At 35.1% G+C, this 24,061-nt stretch overlaps 1 protein-coding gene across 7 annotated transcripts in view; it reads right to left on the bottom strand.

Moving 5' to 3' along the window:
* The window catches only part of LOC132712736 (serine/threonine-protein kinase PAK 2-like), a 168,740-nt gene that overhangs the window by 73,494 nt on the left and 71,185 nt on the right, over nt 1–24,061 (bottom strand). For all 7 annotated transcript variants that reach the window (XM_060695155.1, XM_060695158.1, XM_060695161.1 and 4 more), the window contains 3 exons: nt 21,768–21,835; nt 15,145–15,249; nt 1,346–1,515 (listed from right to left, as the gene is read on the bottom strand). In XM_060695155.1, coding sequence (XP_060551138.1) covers nt 1,346–1,515; nt 15,145–15,249; nt 21,768–21,835 — 343 coding nt within the window. The remainder of the gene's footprint in view (nt 1–1,345; nt 1,516–15,144; nt 15,250–21,767; nt 21,836–24,061) is intronic.

The following is a 24,061-nucleotide window of genomic DNA, read 5'->3' as shown; positions in this document are numbered from 1 at the left end:
TCATTCCTGTAAAGTTTGGATGAAATTGCACCAGTAGTTTATGAGGAGTAGTCCGGACTAGTTTCGTGATGGACGAACAGACGGATGCTTTCACGAGACAGTAATAATGTGGCTACTCTATTGTTCCCTTTAGCCACACAAAAGACAAGAGGGCCATGATGGCCCTGAAGTCGCTCACCTGTATATAGCTCCCCCCCCCCCCCCCCACCCCGACAGGGCCAATTTTAACCCAAGGGCTTTTATTTGAACAAACTTGGTAGACACCCATAAGAAGATGTTTCATGCTAAACATCTAAGCTCTAGCTCATTGGGTTTCTTAAAAGCAGATTTTTTAAGTTTTTACTATACACATATAGTGAATAAATGACACCCCTGGGGCGGGGCCAGTTTTGACCCCAGGGCTTTCATTTGAACAAACTTTATAGACACTTACTAGAAAATGTTTCATGCTTAATATCTAAACTCTAGCTATTTGGGTTTTTTCAAAGAAGATTTTTAAGTTTTTGCTATACACATATAAGGAAAATCAATGACCCCCGGGGCTGGGCCAATTTTGACCCTAGGGCTTTTATTTGAACAAACTTGGTAGACACTCATTAGAAGATGTTTCATGCTAAATATCTTAGCTCTAGCTCTTTGAGTTCTTTAAAAGAAGATTTTTTAAGTTTTTACTATATGCATATAGGGAAAATCAATGACCCCCTGGGGCGGGGCCAATTTTGACCCCAGGGCTTTTATTTGAACAAACTTGGTAGACACTCATTAGAAGATGTTTCATGCTAAATATCTTAGCTCTAGCTCTTTGGGTTCTTTAAAAGAAGATTTTTTAAGTTTTTACTATATGCATATAGGGAAAATCAATGACCCCCTGGGGCGGGACCAATTTTGACCCCAGGGCTTTTATTTGAACAAACTTGGTAGACACTCACTAGAAGATGTTTCATGCCAAATATCTAAGCTCTAGCTCTTCCGGTTTTTAAAAGAAGATATTTAAAGTTTTTTCTTTCGGTTGCCATGGCAACCAGAGTTCTGCATGGAATTAAATTCTTTGAACAATTTTTAAAGTAGACCACCAAAGGAACATTTTTGTGAAGTTTGGATGAAATTGGCTTAGTGGTTTATGAGGAGATGTCATTTAAAGTAAAAGTTTACGGAGGGACGGATGACGGACAGACTTTGTGACAGGTGAGCTAAAAATAGCCACATAAAAGCGGACTGACAGACTGACAGACAGACGGACAGACAGACAGACAACGGAGAAGTGATCCCTATATTGCCACTTCTCAATAGAGGTGACACAAAAACTTATGTGCATTGACTTATGTGCATACTTTAAAAGCATTACCCCTGTCCAATTTTCTCCATTTTAGTGTATTTTCTGTTTGGATCTCCAAGTGACACAATTGTACGCAATTTTTCAATAATTTCTTCATCAGTCATCTTCTTCTTCTTTGGTCTGTCATTCTTGTTAGCATGTGTACCATTTGGTTTCTCATCCTCTACTGGTTTTGTATACTAAATTATTATAAATAAAAAGAAATAATTCAAGTTTGCCAATGGCATACAAGATGATGCTTCATGCAAAAGATCATAGATCTAAGCACTGTTGTTTGTGAGAATAAGATTTTATTTTTTTCAAAGTCTATTTTTACCTCCTTTTCCCTACTTATCAAATAGACCAGAACCATTTTAACAACAATTTGTAACAGAGTTACCCATGTCCCCCACCTAAAAGAAATGAAGCACAAAATGTGCTATTTTAAAAGATTGAGGTATGGATCTGGACTTTCGGTGCAATAGTTTGATCAATTATTATTGCTAGATCTACACATTGCAAGAAAACAATAATTCATTACAATATACAACAAGAACTGTTATACAAGTGACAAATGCCCCTGAAAAGGTTTCTTAAGCGCTCAAGTATTATGGAAAGAAAAGAGAATGAAAGTAAATTATTGATTAAAAATGAAGTGCTATTTATAGCAAACTTAACACCTTAGGACATGGGTCTTGGATGAGACTCATCATCTTGATGTGGTAAAAATTTATGCCAAGTTATTTTAAAATCCTTCAATGCATGACAATGTTACAGTTTGGAAACTTCAATCTCTTCTTATGAGCATAAGTACAGTGGAGCCTTGCTAATCCGAACCCTTCTAATCCGGAATCCTTTCTTATCCGAACGAAGTGTCCGGTCCCGATTTTTTTCGTTCTATTTTCAATAGTAAAAAACCTTTCGGATCCGGAACCTGTCTACTCCGAATTCCGGACGAGTTTTTCAATTTTTGTTCTTATTTTACTCTAAAATTAACCTCTGGGATCCGAACAGATTTTGCCAAATGTCACACCTACATTTAAAATAACAAAAAAATCGCACATCTTGCAGGTGTAAACATACACCAAACTGATAAGAGTAATTTCTCTTGATTAATGGGTGAAACGTATTATCTGCGAAGGTGTGAAAATTACACTTAGCTTGCCTTGATATCTACTTTAATTGCTTAATTGATTGTTTTCGCCACCTTCAATAAATATTTAGATATGATGCAACAGAAATATCTTTTAATCTTTTGTAACAAATTTAATGACATGTGATTAGGTAATGGAAATTAATGGAAACTGTCAGTGAATTCGGATAATCACTGAATCGGATAAGAGTAAACAACAATTGACAAATGCTGGTACGAATATTTAATTATGTCTCAGCCTTCTGTTTAACATCCTAGATTAACTTACCCTTGAGGATATTATATTTTTGCTTATTTATCTATTTTTATTTATTTATTTTTGTATTCACATGTTTAATAAACATAATTCTTATGTCTAATGAACGATAAGAGATTGCAAAAATAAAATATTGATATTGCAATTTCAAATGCATTCCAGTTTTCTTTCCTTAAACTATTCTGCCAATAACATGAACAAACATGTAAAAAAAAACTTCTAATCCGGAAACCTTTCTAATCCGAACTTTTCTTCTGGTCCGGACGAGTTCGGATTAGACAGGTTCCACTGTACCTTGAAACTATTAAGAGTGACCTTGATCTTGGAGGTAGGAACATGAGTTTTACACACAAAATGTCATCTTGATTGTCTTGATAAGGTAGACATTTATGACAAGTTATTCTAAAATCCTTCGTTACAGTCCGGACACAAATATGTGTACCTATAAAACTCAATAATATTGTGATAAAGTGAAACTTCAAAATGTAAGTGAGGCCTTGAACTTCGAGGAAGGGATATGATTCTACAATCCTTCTATGCATGACAAAGTTACAGTCCGGACACAAATGTGTGTACCTATTAACTATAATTGCAATAATGTTAAACTTCAAAATGTTAGTGTGACCTTGACCTTTGAGGTAGGGACGTAATTCTTGAACGCGACACATCGTCTTGATGTGGTAGACATTTGTGCCAAGCATTTTCAAAATCCCTCAATGTATGACAGAGTTACCGTCCGGACACGAATGAAGTGGGAATGCACAGACAGACGGTGCGATTGTAATATGCCGCCCTTCCGGTAAACTTCAGTAAATTATATCATCATACATATGAAATATTTTATCCTTAAAATAATATACCAAAATTGGACCAATTTTCGATATTTTTAAAATCTTTTTGTGATCAAAAATAAATTCAAAACCATAAAACATTAGAAAATTAATAGAAACTAGTTCGCTAATGTTCCTTTTTTTGTTTCTGTTTTTGTGTTTGTATGTATGCAGGTAAGCAAGTATCTTTTGAATGAGTGAATGTATGTTTGTGTACATATTTTCTCTCTGACTTTTTCTTTGTTGTTTTTTTTCTCTCTCTATTTTAATTTACTCAAAATAATGTTAAATGTTTTTGAATATACTTTAAATTTTCTCTCTCTCTCTCTTTTTTACTCCAAAAAATGTTAAATGTCTTTGAATATACTTTAATTTTTCAGTTTTTTTACATTTATTTTATTTTTCAGAATAAATAAACATATGGACTTGGAAAGGTGGTTAAGGGAATAACTTTAGTGGCACAAATAAATATACATAAAAAGAAATTATCTCTGGTGAAAAAAGACAAATTGTACAGGTAATTGTATAAATATATATTGTCAAATCATGTTTGAAACAGTTACAAAATAACCTTTCATTTTCCCAATGTACTAAAACAAACAAAAGCAGTGAAGTTAAAAAAAATAGCATAATTATGTCAAAATGTAATGAAGGGTGGAAAAACTTTGAATACTGAGCTTCAGAGCTTACTTAATTGTGACCCTTCATATATTATAAAGTTTCAAGTGAATATCTGTTCTTAAGTTTCAGAAACATTTAAGTATCAATGATTATATCAGAACATTTTCTAAGCCTAAAAGGGGCATAACTTGTTTCATAATTCAATGGAATTGTAGAATTTTCGTCATCTGAGCTTGCTTGTAACCATTCATATCAATTTTAAGTTTCAAGTAAATATCTGTTCTGGTTTAAGAAATATTATAGTAAATAAATTTAAAGACATAACAAGAGCTATCAGTGATCACATGTGTCGCCTCATGATGGCCAATTTCATGTTTTGTGGACAAGTTTTGTGACAGACGGACAGACAGAGGGACAGTGCACAACTAGACTTGGTACTGATCATTCCTGTAAAGTTTTGATAAAATTGCACCAGTAGTTTATGAGGAGTAGTCCGGACAATCTTTTGTGTATCTGGCAACACACAGAAAAAAACACCTTTTTATCAAAGGGCCATAACTCGGCCAAAAAATCATTCAACCCGAAAACCCGTGCAATATACGCAAGGACTTGAGCTACAGATCAATCCTGTAAAGTTTCATTGAAATTGCATTAGTGGTATAAGAGAAGTAGACAAACTTTAAAAATAAAAATTATTAAAGGGCCATAATTCTTTCAACAAGAGCCACCGCCGGGCGAGGCAACGCTCGACTTTTTACTTTCTCTAAAAGCAAACAAAGAAATGTTTGAACAAAATCTTAACGTTTCCTTTTTATAAAATTAATTGGTCTATCTTGTCACATTAGTTTTGTCTATATATTTTAAATAGAAACACGCAATTCTATAAATAGAAAAATCTATAAATAGATACACATGGTGGAGTCACGTGGTGGAGTCACGTGGTGGTGGTGACATGTGGTGGTGGTGACTCGTGGTGGCGGTGACAGGTGGTGGTGACACCTGTTGTTGTTGATGATGATGATGATGATATATATATATATATACACTTGGGCTCTTTAATGACCTTGACCTTGAAGGTTAAATTACTGAATTTTTTCAGATTTGTGCATTAAATGACATTATATATTTATTGGTGTGTGTGTGTGTATATACAAGTGTTTGATAAACAACAAGGTCTTGTCCTTAAGTATGTTCTGTTATAATTTGAAGTTGATCCCTTCAATAATAGCAAAGTTACAGCCAGTTACAGCCAAAACAATGAAAATTTCAATAATTTGAACTTCAAAGTCAAGGTCATTAATGAGTGAAGGTCAAGGTCTGTCTGGTTATTTTTAAGGGTTATCCTTGAAGATTATTATGTTCAAGTTTGAAGACAATCCATTTAGAAATAACAAAGTTACAGCCAATAACAGTATGAACAAGCAAAATTTGGACTTTTAACCTTGAAGGTCAAGGTCATTTTTGGATGAAGGTCAAGGTAAGTGTGGTCTACTGAAAGGTCTTGTCCCAAGGGTTGTTGTGGCCAAGTATGAAGACAATACACCAAGAAATAAAAAAGTTATGATCCAGGTACAAGTTTGCGGACGGCAAAGGCAACGGCAACTATAGCAATACCTCTACTTTTTTTTTCAAAAAAAAAAAAAAAAAAAAAGTCGAGCTAAAAATCATTGAACCGGAAAATGCTGACAATATGCACAACTAGACTTGGTACTGATCATTCCTGTAAAGTTTGGATGAAATTGCACCAGTAGTTTATGAGTAATCCGGACAAATTTTGTGACGGACGGACAGATGGACAGACAGACGGACAGACAGACGACGGAGAAGTGATCCCTGTATGTCGCCACTACTCCGTTGAGGCGACACAAGAAATGGACTCAACTTTGTCAAAATACAATACAAAGTTATCCCCCCACCTTTTTTTTTAGTTATGAAACTTGACCTGCATATTTTACTAATGCGACACTTTGTATATATTTGAAGTTTCAAATGATTATCTGTTCTAGTTTTAGAAATATTCAAGCACATGTTAAAATTTCAGAACATTTTCTAAGTCAATTTTTAACCGTCAAGTCTGGCCTTGACCTTAAGCTGGCACAAGGGTATGATGGGTTCTGCATATTGCCCAGTTGGGGTGAACATTTGAGTCAAGTTTGAAGAAAATCCTTCCATTAGTATAGAATTTATAGAGCGGATACAACACATTGTCTAGTATTGATTGTATGTAAACTTGAAGACTTAAAAAGGGGCATAACTTTGTCAAAATGCAATACAGGGTTATGAAACTTGACCTGCATATCTTACTTGTGACACCTCATATATATTTAAAGTTTCAAGCAAATACCTGTGCTAGTTTCAGAAATATTGAAGTACATGTAAAATTTAAGAACATTTTCTAAGTCAATTTTTGACCTTCAAGTGTGACCTTGACCTTAAGCCGGCACTAAGGTTACATGGGTTCTGCAATTAACCTTGTTGAGGTGAACATTTGAGCCAAGTTTGAAGAAAATCTTTCCATTAGTGTAGGACTTACAGAGCGGACACGACATACTGTCTAATATTTGATTGTTTGATATTTGTCCTTCAATTGTGACCTTGTGCACATCCCCTTGTTGAGGTGAACATTTGAGCCAAGTTTGAAGAAAATCCTTCACTTGGTATAGGATTTATAGAGCGGACACGATAATGGAGACAGACGGACCGACACGACAAAGCGAATCCATTATAGCCCCCCCCCCCCCCACACACACACACATTTTTTGAGGGTGTAAAAAAAAAAAATTCATTAGAGAATCATAATAAAACTAGAAAGATTTTTGTCACAATAAGATATGTCTCCGAAAACTAAGTATGGTTCTAATCACTCCTGTGAATTTTGGTGGAAATCACACCAGCAGTTTGACTTCTGATAGCTGGACAGGATTTTTATATTTTTAGCAATCATTTTGTGTAGCCAAGCAAAACATGCCGGCGATATGTACAACTAGGGATGGTAATTATCATTCATGTGAAGTTTCATTGAAATTCCACCAGTAGCTTGACCTGTGAAAGCCGGACAAGATTTTCTATTTATAGCTCTGGTGGCCTTTTTGTGTATTACAGGGAATCATGCTGTGATTTGCATAACTAGGGATGGTACTCAACACTTCTGTGCAGATTTCATTGAAATGCCACAAGCAATTTGATTTGTGAAAGTTGGGACAAGATTTTTCTATTTATACCTCTGGCAGCCACTAATAGTGCAGCGAAGCGGTACAAGTGTGCAAAGTTTCAAAACCATATGTCAATGGACTTCGAAAATATTTGAGGGATTACAAAATCTTTAACGTAAATTCTAAGTCAAAAAAGGGGCATAATTCTGCCAAAAAGCTTGATACAGTTACCTCCTCCAGTCTACAGATTTGGGTCATGATGGTGAACAAGTGTGCAAAGTTTGAGAGCCATAAGTCAATGGACTTTGAAAATATTCAAGGTATTACAGTAACTTTAACATAAATTCTAAGTAGAACAACAGCTGTCGGTAGGATACAAGAACTCGACTATTCTTAGTGCTTGATAGTAAAAGAGCCTTGATAATGTAAAATTTTCAAAGTTAACAAAAGGGCAAAATTTTTCTTTATATCCATGTTACAGTTATAGGCCTTGGAAAGAGTCCTATTATGCTCTCAAAGAAGAGTATAAAATTTCAACATGATTCAAAGCCAGATGTCAATAGAATATGAAAATATCTAAGGTGGTATGCAAACTTAAATGTAAATTCTAAGTTGAAAAAGGGGCACTATATGTCAAATGCTTCATAGAGTTACCCCCTCCTTTCTACAGTTTGGGGATATGATGTTGAACAAGTGTGCAAAGTTTCAGAGCCATATGTCAATGAACTATGAAAATATTTGAGGTATTACAAAAACTTAACAAAAATTCTAAGTTGAACAAGAGCCACTGCCGGGCGGGGGCAATGCTTTATTTTTTCTAAGAGCAAACAAAGAAATGTTTGAACAAATCTTAACGTTTCCATTTTTTTTTGCTACATGTGCCCAAGTTGAAAACTAGAAATCTTTTATTAAGTACAGGGCAAATACTAGAAATACTGAATAAATCCACAAGAAAACCCCAAGGTGCATAAGTACACATGCTGACCAACATTTTTGTAAACTTTCAGGCCTACAGGTCAAATATTTTTTGAGTTATGTGCAACACAAGTTGAATATTGTAAATTTTTACTAAGTCAAGGGCAATAACTCTAAAAATACTAAATATATCCACACAAAAATACCCAGGTGCACAACTACACATGCTGATCAACATTCCTGTAAGGTTTAATGACTCTAGGTCAAATATTTTTTTAGTTACGTGCGACACAAGTTGAAAATTGCAAGTTTTTACTAAGTCAAGGGCAATAACTCTAAAAATACTAAAAATATCCACACGAAAATACCCAGGTGCACAACTAAACATGCTGATCAACATTCCAGTAAGGTTTCATGACTCTAGGTCAAATAATTTTTTAGCTACAACTGCCACAAGTTGAAAATTGGAAATTTTTACTAAGTCAAGGACAATAACTCAAAAACACTAATTATATGCACATGAAAATACCCAGGTGCACAACTTCACATGCTTATCAACATTCCTGTAAGGTTTCATGACTGTAGGTCAATTACTTTTGAGCTTTGTGTGACACAAAAAGAGAACCGACTGAAGGACGAATGGACAGACGGACAAGGGTAAATCTCAATGCCTCCCCCCCCCCCATAGTTGGGGCACAAAAAATAGATATATATATATACACGCATTTACAATTTGAGTTTGATAAACATGAAGGTCTTGTCCTTAAGAATGTTCTGTTATAATATGAAGTCAATCCATTACATAATAGCAAAGTAACAGCCAGTTACAGCAAAAAAAATATGAAAATTTCAATGATTTGACCTTCAAAGTCAAGGTCATTTACAAGTGAAGGTCAAGATCTGACTGGTTATTTTTCAGAGCTATCCTTTTAGATTATTATGTTTAAGTTTGAAGACAATCCATTCAAAAACTAGAACTATCACTAAATGTGATTAATACCCCCGCAAGACTGCTTCAGAAATGAGGAAGTTAATAGTAACAGAATACCTTGCAAAAGAATTGAAATAGAGTTATGGTTGTGGGCAAATAAAGATAGTTGTGGTTCTTGTATTTTGCATTTCCTTTTAAAGTGGTTGACCATTGATGAAGTTTTATTGAATTACTCTGTAATAAGTCCAGAAAGAGTTACGCTTCTTGAGCACTGCACTTCCTCTCATTGCGCTTGGCCATTGTATGAAGTTGCATTGACTTCTAAACATTAGTTTTTAAGTTATGCACCAGACAAGGAAAATGAACAAAGGGCAATAACTCTACAAATACTGAAGATGAAGTAATGGTTATTGTACACTGCACTTCCTCTCATTGCACTTGACCATTGTATGAAGTTGTATTTTATTCCAACTACTAGTTTTAAAGTTATGCACTGGACAAAAAAAAGTTACAAGGGGTCAATGAGTCAAGAAAGAATTATGGTTTCTGTGCACTGTGCTTCCTCTCAATATACTTGACCATTGTATGAAGTTTCATTGAATTCCAAGCATTAATTTTCAAGTAATGCACTGGACAATAAAAAGTTAAAAGGGGCAAAAACTCTTAAATGAGTCAAGAAAGAGTTATGGTTTCTGTGCACTGCCCTTCCTCTCAATATACTTGACCATTGTATGAAATTGTATTGAATTCCAACCAGTAGTTTTCAAGTTATGCTCTGGACAAGAAACAAGAGGGCCATGATGGCCCTAAGGTCGCTCACCTGTATGTAGGCCCCCGGAGCGGGGCCAGTTTAAACCCCAGGGCTTTTATTTGAACAAACTTGAAAGACACCTATAAGAAGACGTTTCATGATGTACACACTTATAATGAAAAACAATGATCTGCCCTCCCCTACCCCAGGCAGGGCCAATTTTAACCAAGGGCTTTTATTTGAACAAACTTGGTAGACACCCATATGAAGATGTTTCATGCTAAACATCTTAGCCGTAGCTCATTGTGTTTTTTTAAAGAAGATTTTTAAGTTTTTACAATACACATATAGTTAAAAACAATGACACCCCTGGGGCGGGGCCAGTTTTGACCCCAGGGCTTTTATTTGAAACAAACTTTGTAGACACTTACTAGAACATGTTTCATGCTTAATATCTAAACTCTAGCTATTTGGGTTTTTTCAAAGATCTTTTTTAAGTTTTTCCTATACACATATGAGGAAAATCAATGACCCCCCGGGCAGGGCCAATTTTGACCCCAGGGCTTTTATTTGAACAAACTTTGTAGACACTCACTAGCAGATGTTTCATGCTTAATATCTTAACTCTAGCTATTAAGGTTTTTTCAAAGAATACTTTTTAAGTTTTTGATATACACATATATAAGGAAAATCAATGACCCCCGGGGCGGGGCCAATTTTGACCCCAAGGCTCTTATTTGAACAAACTTGGTACACACCCATTAGAACATGTTTCATGCTAAATATCTTAGCTCTAGCTCTTTGAGTTCTTTAAAAGAAGATTTTTTAAGTTTTTACTATATACATGTACATATAGGGAAAATCAATGACCCCCTGGGGCGGGGCCAATTTTGACCCCAAGGCTTTTATTTGAACAAACTTGGTAGACACCCATTAGAACATGTTTCATGCTAAATATCTTAGCTCTAGCTCTTTGAGTTCTTTAAAAGAAGATTTTTTAAGTTTTTACTATATACATATAGGGAAAATCAATGACCCCCTGGGGCAGGGCCAGTTTTGACCCCAGGGCTTTTATTTGAACAAACTTGGTAGACAACCATTAGAACATGTTTCATGCTAAATATCTTAGCTCTAGCTCGATGAGTTCTTTAAAAGAAGATATTTAAATTTTTACTATATGCATACAGGGAAAATCAATGACCCCCTGGGGCGAGGCCAATTTTGACCACAGGGCTTTTAATTGAACAAACGTGGTTGACACTCATAAGAAGATGTTTCATGCTAAATATCTTAGCTCTAGCTCTTTGGGTTCTTTAAAAAAAGATTTTTTAAGTTTTTACTATATGCATATAGGAAAATCAATGACACCCTGGGGCGGGGCCAATTTTGACCCAGGGCTTTTATTTGAACAATCTTGGTAGACACTCACTAGAAGATGTTTCATGCCAAATATCTAAGCTCTAGCTCTTCGAGTTCTTTAAAAGGAGATTTTTTAAGTTTTTACTATATGCATATAGGGAAAATCAATGACCCCCTGGGGCGGGGCCAATTTTGACCCCAGGGCTTTTATTTGAACAAACTTGGTAGACACCCATTAGAACATGTTTCATGCTAAATATCTTAGCTCTAGCTCTTTGAGTTCTTTAAAAGAAGACTTTTAAGTTTTTACTATATACATATAGAGAAAATCAATGACCCCCTGTGGCGGGGCCAATTTTGACCCCAGGGCTTTTATTTGAACAATCTTGGTAGACACTCACTAGAAGATGTTTCATGCCAAATATCTAAGCTCTAGCTCTTTCGGTTTTTTAAAAGAAGATATTTAAAGTTTTTTCTTTTGGTTGCCATGGCAACCAGAGTTCTGCATGGAATTAAATTCTTTGAACAATTTTTAAAGGAGACCTGCAAAGGAACATTCCTGTGAAGTTTGGATGAAATTGGCTTAGTGGTTTATGAGGAGATGTCATTTAAAGTAAAAGTTTACGGACGGGCGACGGTCGGACGGACGACGGATGAAAAGCGATCACAAAAGCTCACCCTGTCACTTTGTGACAGGTGAGCTAAAAAGCAATGGAAAAGTAACAAAGGACAATAACTCTATAATTACTCTAGACAGAGTTATGGTTCTTGTGCACTGCACTTCCTCTAATTGTGCTTGACCATTGTATGAAGTTATTTTGAATTCCAACCAGTACTTTTCAAGTTATGCTCCGGACAAGGAAAAGTAACAAAGGGCAATAACTCTGTAATTAGTCAAGATGGAGTTATGGTTCTTGTGCACTGCACTACCTCTTAAAGTGCTTGATCATTGTATGAAGTTGTATTGAATCCCAACTATTAGTCTTCAAGTTATGCTCCAGACAAAAAAAAGCAATGGAAAAGTAACAAAGGGCAATAACTCTGTAATTACTTTAGATAGAGTTATGGTTCTTGTGCACTGCACTTTCCCTTATTCTGCTTGACCATTGTATGAAGTTGTTTTGAATTCCAACCAGTGGTTTTCAAGTTATGCTCCGGACAAGGAAAAGTAACAAAGGGCAATAACTCTGTAATTAGTCAAGATAGAGTTATGGTTCTTGTGCACTGTACTTCCTCTCAATGTGCTTGATCATTGTATGAAGTTGTATTGAATTCCAATCATTAGTCTTCAAGTTATGCTCCGGACAAGGAAAATGCAACGGACCGCTGGACCGACCGACCGACGAACCAACGGACCAACCACCGAGTGACTCCTATATACCCCCCAAAACTTCGTTTCAAGGGTATAATAACAAAGTTACAGCCAATATGATAGCCAAAAATATGAAAATTTCAATAATTTGACATTCAAAGTCAAGGTCATTTATGAGTGAAGGTCAAGGTCTGTCTGGTTCTTTTAAAGGGCTATCATTGAAGTTTATTATGATCAAGTTTGAAGACAATCCATTCAAAAATAACAAAGTTACAGCCAATAATAGCCAAAAACTAGAAATGTGTCCATAGGACACGGATGCCCCCACACGCCACTGTTCTGTCAATCTTTTTACTAAGTCAAGGGAAATAACTCTACAAATACTGGATAAATCCACAAGCCAAACCCCAAGTGCAAATCTAAAATATGCTGAGCAACCTGCCTATAAGGTTTATTGACTATGTCAAATCCTTTTTGAGAAACTTGCGACACAAGTTGAAAATTGCAAAAATTTTCTACGTGAAGGGCAATAACTCTAAAAATACTAAATAAATCCAGACGAAAATACCTGGTGCACAACTGCACATGCTGATAAATATTCCTGTAAAGTTACATGACTCTACGTCAAATACTTTTTGAGTTAGGTGTGACACATGTTGAAAATTGCAAGATTTTACTAAGTCAAGGGCAATAACTCTGAAAATACTAAAAATATCCAGACGAAAATACCCAGGTGCACAACTACACATGCTGATCAACATTCCTGTAAAGTTTCATGACTCTAGGTCAAATACTTTTTGAGTTACATGCGACACAAGTTACAAAATTGCAAAATTTTACTAAGTCAAGGGCAATAACTCTGAAAATACTAAAAATATCCAGACCAAAATACCCAGGTGCACAACTACACATGCTGATCAACATTCCTGTAAAGTTTCATGACTCTAGGTCAAATACTTTTTGAGTTACATGCGACACAAGTTGAAAATTGCAAAATTTTACTAAGACAAGGGCAATAACTCTAAAAATACTAAAAATATCCAAATGAAAATACCCAGGTGCATAACTACACATGCTGATCAACATTCCTGTAAAGTTTCATGACTCTAGGTCAAATACTTTTTGAGTTACATGCGACACAAGTTGAAAATTGCAAAATTTTACTAAATCAAGGGCAATAACTCTAAAAATACTAAAAATATCCAGACGAAAATACCCAGGTGCACAACTACACATGCTGATAAACATTCCTGTAAAGTTTCATGACTCTAGGTCAAATACTTTTTGAGTTACATGCGACACAAGTTGAAATTGCAAATTTTTACTAAGTCAAGGGCAAAAACTCTAAAAATACTTAGAATATCCAGACGAAAATACCCAGGTGCCTAACTACACATGCTGATCAACATTCCAGTAAAGTTTCATGACTGTAGGTCAAATACTTTTGGAGTTACATGCGACACAAGTTGAAAATTGCCAAATTTTACTAAATCAAGGGCAATAACTCTGAAAATACTAAAAATATCCACACGAAAATACCCAGGTGCACAACTACACATGCTGATCAACATTCCTGTAAAGTTTCATGACTCTAGGTCAAATACTTTTGGAGTTACATGCGACACAAGTTGAAAATTGCCAAATTTTACTAAGTCAAGGGCAATAACTCTGAAAATACTAAAAATATCCAGACCAAAATACCCAGGTGCACAACTACACATGCTGATCAACATTCCTGTAAAGTTTCATGACTCTAGGTCAAATACTTTTTGAGTTACGTGCGACACAAAAGTGAACGGACGGACGGACGGAAGGACGGACGGAAGGACGGACAGACGGACGGACGGAAGGACGGAAAGGGTAAATCTAAATGCCCGCCACTAACGTGGGGGCACAATAACAAAGTTACAGCCAATAATAGCCAAAAAAAAATGAAAATTTCAATAATTTGACATTCAAAGTCAACGTCATTTATGAGTGAAGTTCAAGGTCTGTCTGGTTATTTTAAAGGGCTATCATTGAAGATTATTATGTTCAAGTTAGAAGACAATCCATTTAAAAATAACAAAGTTACAGCCAATAATAGCAAGAACAAGGAAAATTTGGACTTTTTGACCTTTTAGGTCAAGGTCATTTATGGATGAAGGTCAAGGTTAGTGTGATCTACTGATAGGACTTGTCCCAAGGGTTGTTGTGGCCAAGTATGGAGACAATACACCAAGAACTAAAAAAAGTTATGATCCAGCTACAAGTTTGCGGACGGCAAAGGCAACGCCATTAGGACTATAACAATACATCTCCTTTTTTTTTCAAAAAAAGTCGAGCTAAAAAGCTTCATTCCAAGAACAATCCTGCTTAGTTTTAGCAAAATCTATACAAAAGTTTAGGAGGAGATGTTGTTTGAAACAAAAGTTGACAATGCACATTTTAAACTGCTGCTGGTATACATTTTGCCAGACAAATTCATCAAATATGTAACAATTTTAAATAACACTATAACACTACTTGGTCAAGCCATTTATTGTTAGCCATTAAAAAAATAAACTTACAATAGATTTTGTTTTATCTGGTCTTGCTGCTATTGGTGGTGGCGGAACTTCATCTTCTTCATCCTCTGGGGTACCAGGACCAGAGTTATCTACTTTAGGAGGAGACTGAAATATCACAAGTTTTCAAGAAGAAACATCACAATCATATTTTTTTAAGATACATAAATGTAGAGTATACTGATGGAAACATGCTTTAAAGATAACTACAAGTTCTGTAATAGAAACAATTTGGGGAATCAAAATCCGAAGTGTGGTACTAAATCTGAAGTGTGTACTATCTCAGTCCTTACATAAGTTATCAGTCAATCACACAAATTATTTCCCTTCCCATCACTGGAGTCCCTTTGATACTAAGTTTGATTATAGGATCACTTTCTTAATTGTAATTATCATCCTATTTTCCTATTTTTAGAAATGTGACCAGGTTGACGATAGGGCATGCATAAGAAATCTGAAGTGAGACCTTTACATGAGCTTGCTATTATAATATACAAAATTCATAACTGGTTTCAAATTCTAGTTATTGACCTGAAACTACCTTTTTTTTATTTTTAGTTAGAGTGCCATTGCCCCTAGTGGTCAAGAAGCAATACCAAGTGAGGTCTCAACTTTTAAACAAAAGCTTGCTTTGTCCTAACCCTAGTTATCTTCTGGAAACCATTTTTAATTGTTAGAAACAGTGACCCTGACCTTGACCCTAGGGGGGCCCAAAAGCAATCTCATTTCAAACTCTTGCTTGTCTGGAAATTACTTTTAAAATTTTTAGTTTAAGTGCCCTTGACCCTAAGGGGTAAACAAGAGGGCCAAGATGGCCCTCAGGATCGCTCACCTGACCCATCAAACTCACCCGAACAATTACCTAGACAAGCATTCTGACGAAGTTTCATGACAGGTGAGTCAAAAATGTGACCACTAGAGTGTTAACATGGAGTATCCATATTTGAGCAGTGTGACCTAGTTTTTGACCCCAGGTGACCCATATTCAAAATTGACCTAGAAATCATCAAAACAAACTTTCAGACCAATTTATCAAAACAGTAGCCACACAAGTTTTTTTCTATTTTTAGCTCCTGTGACCTAGTTTTTCATCCGAGATGTCCCATTTTCAAAACACATCCGAGCAATTACCTAGTCAAGCATCCTGACCTAGTTTGATGACAATTGTGTCAAAAATGGGACTGCTAGAGTGTTAACAAGATTTTTCTATTTTTTTCTCCTGTGACCTAGTTTTTTATCCGAGATGACCCATGTTCGAACTCATCCAAAATATTACCTAGACAAGCATCATGACAAAGTTTGATGTTGATTAAGGCAAAAAAGTGAACGCTAGAGGGTTAACAAGGTTTTTCTATTTTTAGCTCATGTGACCTAGTTTTTCATCCAAGATGAGCCATGTTCGAACAATTTTGACCCCAGGGCTATAATTTAAACAATCTTGGTAAAGGTTCACTACACAATGTTTCATGCAAAATATCTAACCTCTAGCCTTTGTCAATTTACAGGAAATGATTTTTCAAAGTTTTTACTATATACATACATGTATAAGGAAAACCTATGACATCTGGGGCCGGGTTAATTTTGACACTAGAGGCAAAATTTGAACAACTTTGGTAGAGTACCAATAGATGATATCATATACCAAATATCAAAGCTCTAAGCCTTGTACCTTCAGACAATGAGATTTTTTTAATTTTTTACTATTATGTACATAGTGAAAATCAATGACCCCTGGGGCAGGGTCAATTTTGACCCCAGGGCTATAATTTAAACAATCTTGGTAAAGGTTCACTACACAATGTTTCATGCAAAATATCTTACCTCTAGCTTTTGTCAATTTCGAGAAGATGATTTTTTAAGTTTTTACTATATACATATAAGGAAAACCTATGACCCCCAGGGCGGGCTTAAATTATAACACTAGAGGCAAAATTTGAACAACTTTGGTAGAATACCTCTAGATGATATCAATTACCAAATATCAAAGCTTAAAGCCTTGTACCTTCAGACAAGAAGGTATTTTAAGTTTTTACTATATGTACATATAGTGAAAATCAATGACACCCTGGGCGGGGCCAATTTTGACCCCAGGGCTATAATTTGAACAATCTTGGTAGAGGTCTAACAGACAATGCCTTATGCAAAATATCTATGCTCTAGGCCTTGTGTGTCATTTCAAGAATATTTTTTAAATTTATTTTAAACCGGTAGGGGACTAAAAATAACGAACATTAATTAAGCATTAAGACGACAACAGACACTTCCGTGGTACTCACATAAATGTCATTTAAAGCAGCACGCCTCCAGATTCATTTTAATTTTCATGAAAAATTTAAAAATGTATTTAAAAGTACAATATTGTTAACTTCACAAAAGGAATCAATTTGCACTTTATCAGTAGCACTTGCAACCCTCGTATATTACCAAAAAAGGTCGAACTAGAACTATCGCTGAATGCGATTCATACCCCCACCAATGTCCTTGACAGAAGAGGACTTGGAAAGGTGGTTAAGGCAATAACTTGTGTGGCATAAATACATAAAAAGAAATTATCTCTGGTGAAAAAAAGACTAACAGTACAGGTAATAGTATAAATATATTATCAAATCATGTTCGAAACAGTTACAAAAAACCTTTCATTTTCCCTATGTACTAAACATTTTATTTTTAAGTCAATTTTTGACCTTCAAGTGTGGCCTTGACCTTAATCTGGCACACGGGTAACATGGGTTTTGCACATCGCCCAGTTGGGGTGAACATTTGAGTAAAGTTTGAAGAAAATCCTTCCATTAGTATAGAATTTATAGAGCCGACACAAAATACTGTCTAGTATTGATTGTATGTAAATTTGAAGACTTAAAAAGGGGCATAACTTTGTCAAAATGCAAAACAGAGTAATGAAACTTGACCTGCATATCTTATTTGCGACATCTCATATATCTTAAAGTTTCAAGCAAATACCTGTGCTAGTTTCAGAATTATTCAAGTACATGTTAAAATTTAAGAACATTTTCTAAGTCAATTATTGACCTTCAAGTGTGACCTTGACCTTTAGAAGGCACAAAGGTGACATAGATTCTGCACATAACCTTGTTGAGGTGAACATTTGAGTAAAGTTTGAAGAAAATTCTTCCATTAGTATCGGATTTATAGAGCCGACACGACATATTGTTATATATTTGATTGTATGTAAATTTGAAGACTTAAAAGGGGCATAACTTTGTTAAAATGCAATACAGAATTATGAAACTTGACCAGCATATCTTAATTGTGACACTTCAAATACGTTTTAAGTTTCAAGCAAATACCTTTTCTAGATTCAGAAATATTCAAATAAATGTTAAAATTTAAGAATATTTTCTAAGTCAATTTTTGACCTTCAAGTGTGACCTTGACCTTAAGCCGGCAAAAGGGTGACATGGGTTCTGCACATCCCTTGTTGAGGTGAACATTTGAGCCAAGATTGAAGAAAATCTTTCAATTAGTGTAGGACTTACAGAGCGGACACGACATACAGTGTAATATTTGATTGTTTGATATTTGACCTTCAATTGTGACCTTGACCTTGAGCTGACACATGGGTAACATCGGTTCTGCACATCCCCTTGTTGAGGTGAACATTTGAGCCAAGTTTGAAGAAAATCCTTCAATTAGTGTAGGACTTACAGAGCGGACACGACATATAGTGTAATATTTGATTGTTTGATATTTGACCTTCAATTGTGACCCTGACCTTGAGCTGACACATGGGCTACATGGGTTCTGCACATCTCCTTGTTGAGGTGAACATTTGAGCCATGTTTGAAGAAAATCCTTCAATTAGTGTAGGACTTACAGAGCGGACACGACATACTGTGTAATATTTGATTGTTTGATATTTGACCTTTAATTGTGACCTTGACCTTCAGCTGACACATGGGCAACATGGGTTCTGCACATCCCCTTGTTGAGGTGAACATTTGAGCCAAGTTTAAAGAAAATCTTTCAATTAGTGTATGACTTACAGAGCGGACAGGACATACTGTGTAATATTTGATTGTTTGATATTTGACCTTCAATTGTGACCTTGACCTTCAGCTGACACATGGGCTACATGGGTTCTGCACATCCTCTTGTTGAGGTGAACATTTGAGCCAAGTTTGAAGAAAATCTTTCAATTAGTGTAGGACTTACAGAGCGGACACGACATACTGTGTAATATTTGATTGTTTGATATTTGACCTTCAATTGTGACCTTGACCTTGAGCTGACACATGGGCAACATGGGTTCTGCACATCCCCTTGTTGAGGTGAACATTTGAGCCAAGTTTGAAGAAAATCCTTCAATTGGTATGGGAGTTATAGAGCGGACACGAAAATGGAGACGGACCGACAGACCGACCGACGGACGGACCGACGCGACAAAGCGAATCCATTATAGCCCCCCCCCACATTTTGTGGTGGGGGTATAATTATGCAAAAATAGCTCTTACTACGTTAGTAACGCAGTAGAGATAAAGTTATAAATACTGAAAAATCAGTCATTAAGCACACAAAACATACATATTATTACTAGAATCTTGAATCTTTTACTTTTCCTAAAATCTTTGTACATTTTTTCTTAAGTTTGATTTATTGAAATATTTTTGAGTCATCCAAAGGCATGTAGCTTTAAACCAACTTATTTTAGTAATAAGTGTTATTTATTTAATATGTGTGCATTAAATGTCATTGATCATCATAAAAAATAACATATTTGAAAAAAATGCCTTTGTAAATGATTGATTTTGAATATTTTAAAATCCTAAAATTTTAAATCGTCTTAATTCAAAGTCATCAAACTTTTGGAATATAAACATACGTTGTACTTATAATATCTGGGGAACCGTGTCTCAAATTTTTTCTATCTTTTCTCAAAAAAATACTACGTAACGTAAAACATTTTATGCGACTTTTTTTACCATACATATTACATAATTAAAGATAATTAAGTTGCTGATTGAGCAAACAAAAATCCCTGACACAGTTCCCTCCGCAAATGAATTCCGTTTTATGTGCTGTAAACCGCATGTCAATTGCTTGATAATTAAAAAAGTTATGCCGATTCAAAGTTAGTCTGACCAACATCAAATGAAGTGTCATAAATCGGCTGTTCTCTCTCGGACCACTACGTTTCACGCTAAATAATTGCATCACAAATATCGCACCAGAGAAGGTCACAGAGTGCAGTAACATACTCTAACAACATTTTATGACCCAGTGACATCTGACCAATTAAAAAGCTGCTGATTAATATCAGTTTATAGCAGAAATTTATTCAAATCTTAACGTGAATCTGGTATCTGTCATACATGTCACTTGTAAGTTATTTACATACATTATGTTACGTACATTGGCCGACAATTTCTTAATTTATAAAAAAAGGCTAAATAAAAGGTAGACGATATAATGTTGAGATATTCATAAAAGATGTACAGTATTTGTACGACACATGTATTACGAGTAGTATAGACCAGTATGGACCGGTAATTCACAGATATATGGAACTACTGATTTCCCTTATTGATGCCTCAACAGAGGGCGGAGCGTTTAAAACGTTTAAAAACACTTTTTTTTGGACTAACTGCTTCCAAAATTAAATCACAAATGTGTTCAGACAAGGTTGATAAATCTACTAAGCAAAACATCTCATTTTAGGTATTTGATAATTTACTCCGTTGTCACCTTAACATGGTCACTTGTTTTCCACTTGATAGTTTTAATGTGCTTTGGGGTACATGTTTGTTTTGGTTTATGACTCCCAACACAGATTAATTACATAGCCCCTGCAATAAAATATTTGGCGGTGTGGCCGAGTGGTTTACTCGTCGGACTAGTAATCCAAGGATTGCTGACCGCGTGGGTTCAAACCCTGTTAGGGGCAAGCCTTTGTTTCCTTGAGCAAGAAACTTTACATTCATTGCTTAGTACTGGTTGGTTCCAGGAACGGATTTGAGAGTGTTTAAATAAGCTTATAGCTTCCAACGCAATCAAACTAAAATAAATTTGTATAAACAAATGAAGTTTGAACGATCATGGTACTGGTCCAATAGACAATGCCTCATGCAAAATATCTAAGCTATAGGCCTTGTGGGTCTTTAGTAGAAGATTTTTTTAGTTTTTTCTAATAATTTCTTTTCACTGCCATGGCATTTCTGCATGGAATCGAATTCTTTGAACAACTTTGGAAGCCCTTCACCCAACGAACAATCCTGCCAAGTTTTGTTGAATTTGGACGTTTCTTTTTTTTAGGAGAAGTTCACTATATAATCTATAGAACACACAAATACACACAGGCGAATCGCTTTATAAAAGCCATTGGTTCATCGAGAACATCCAACATGGCGTCTTAGATTATCTCCACAAGGACAGATGGAGACGGCTCAATTACTATCTGCCCGGGGGCATAAAAAGATGTGCATAATCTCCCAACTGCAATCTACCCATATTTTAAGTTTCATAACAATATTTTCAGTTCTTTTTGCATAACCACGGGATCAAGTATTTGCGGACAGTCTTACAGACGGATGGCAGGAGGGTAAACCTAAAGTACCCTCTGGTTAAACTGGCAGGGGACTCATTAAATCACTATTAATGTTTGCACTTACTGGAGATATTGTGGGTGTGTTATTTGGTGTGATGTTATCAGACAATGTTGGTCTCAGGGAATTGGCACCTGAAAAAAAAAATTTGAATGAATCAATTATGATAGCAATACAATTTTTATTGCTAATAAACAAATATGATGACCATAACAACCCAGTATTGCAGTACTGCGTTGTTTTTCTTTTTTGCTGAGTTTTACCTCACACCAACACTGTAAAGGTCATATAGAGACTTTCCAGCTTTACTGGTGGAAGACCTCAGGTGCCCCTTCGAAAGGGGATGCATGCCATTGTCAGCAGACATCAGGGGAAGAATAGTTTTATTTTGAGCATGTCTCCTTCAGAACGAAAATAGTTTAATACCAAATAAATTGTATATAATTATATGCTAAGAAATATAGTAAATATTAATGGCAAACATTTTGAACGTAATTATCCATGGATTTATAATTTAAAATCAATACAAATAAAATGCTGTTACAATCATGTTTGGAATGTGTAGAAATAACATTGGTGAGGAGTTACAAAATGGTTGAAATAAACAGTAAGACAAAAGCTAAAAGATCTTAAATGAATGGTATTCAAAGATAAATAAATCGTTAATTCCTTTAACGATATTTTTTAAAAAGTCTTTTGGAATTGAACCTGTTTTATCATACTCCCAAAATGCAATTATTTTTAATTTTATCAAATTCAGGACAAGAAACCATAGATTACATGAGTTTCAACTGGAAACTGGACAAATTTACCTCTTAATGAAAGAATGTATATTTTTTGTAGAAATATAATCAGTGATCTCAGTTTCATTAGTTTCATCATGTAACAAGCAATTATCATAGTATTGCAAGCAATCCATAAGTCCCCTACCGGGGTTAGAACCCCAGCAACATTCTGATGGGCCATTGGCCATTCAATTTTACCAGTGAATGAATGACATGAATGAACTTAAATCTTTTGAGTTCTAAGTTTGTCTGTATCACAGTTATGTGTTAAGTTTCCCTTCCTAGTAAGGAAATTATGTTTATACAACCTTGTCATATTATTATGATGTGGGATTTTAAAGTAAATCCTATAAGGAATGAAGAAGTTGGAGTGAAAAATACCAATTTCTCGAAAAAAATCTAAGTTCAAGGGGGACATAATTCTGGAAATAGTCTTGCTAGAGTATTTAACCTTCTCAAAAATGTTGAGTGATAATAAGAAACATATATATGAAGTTTGAAGTAGATACATTAGGAAATAAAGAAGTTATTTAAAAAAGACAACTTTTTTTTTTCATAAAAATTCTAAGTTCAAGGGAGGTAATACTGATAATCTTTGTGCTAGAGTTGTAAACCTTGTCACATATGATGTGGTTGATGACCAGAAACTTATATTTAAAGTTTGATGTAAACACCTTAAAAAATAAAGAACTTATAGTGAAAAAGCTGAAAAATTTAAATCAGAAATCTTGAAATTCAGGCTATTTGTTGCCATAGCAACCAGAATTTTCAACATAGGAAGAAAAGAAAAAAATGTGCATAATCTCCAGACTGCCATCTACCCATATTTCAAGTTTCATAAAAATATTTTCAGTACTTTTTGCATTATCGCGGGATCCAGTTTTGTGGACGGACGGACTGACAGACAGACGGACGGACGGACGGACATACGGACGGATAACCTAAAGTCCCCTCCGGTTAAACCGGTAGGGGACTAATAAAATTATATAATGAAGGAGGACAACATATAAAACCCTATTTTTATAGACATCCTAATATGTATAAATTAGAACAACTTTTTTCAATGAAAGACTCACCAGGATTTTATAAACTTTTTCAATGAAAGGCTCACCAGGATTTTATAAACTATGTAAATTTTTAATGATAATCTAAATTATAAGAAATCACATATTTATGTTTGCATTTCAATCTAATATTATATAGGCCTCCGGGATAGACACCTTATTTCCGGGACAGTCCCGGATGTCATGGCAGGTATGAATTAACACATTTCATAAGTTGAACACAAGGGTTAGTATCGTTGAGTTCATCGTCATTTTTGGTGGTAAAAGGTGATTTTGTTGGTGGCTGTTGTGCACTACAAATGGATCGCCTTCAAATTCAAATCATATTATGAGAAACACAGCTAAATATCGTTATCATGAACTATCAAAAATTTACATAGTGATATTTGTATGTCACTTCCGTTTTGAAATTGCACCTGCATAATGGTAAGGAACTCTTACATCTGTATGATACCAGACTTTGTAAGGGTAATACTAAGTCAATTACAGATAATTCAGTGCTTAAGTTATG

The sequence above is a fragment of the Ruditapes philippinarum genome, unplaced genomic scaffold (genome assembly GCF_026571515.1).
Source record: "Ruditapes philippinarum isolate M1 unplaced genomic scaffold, ASM2657151v2 ctg3931_1_1_1_1, whole genome shotgun sequence".
Taxonomy (NCBI): Eukaryota; Metazoa; Mollusca; class Bivalvia; order Venerida; family Veneridae; genus Ruditapes; species Ruditapes philippinarum.
Note: the sequence above shows the minus strand (reverse complement) of the source record. Positions and strands in the feature narration are given on the sequence as shown.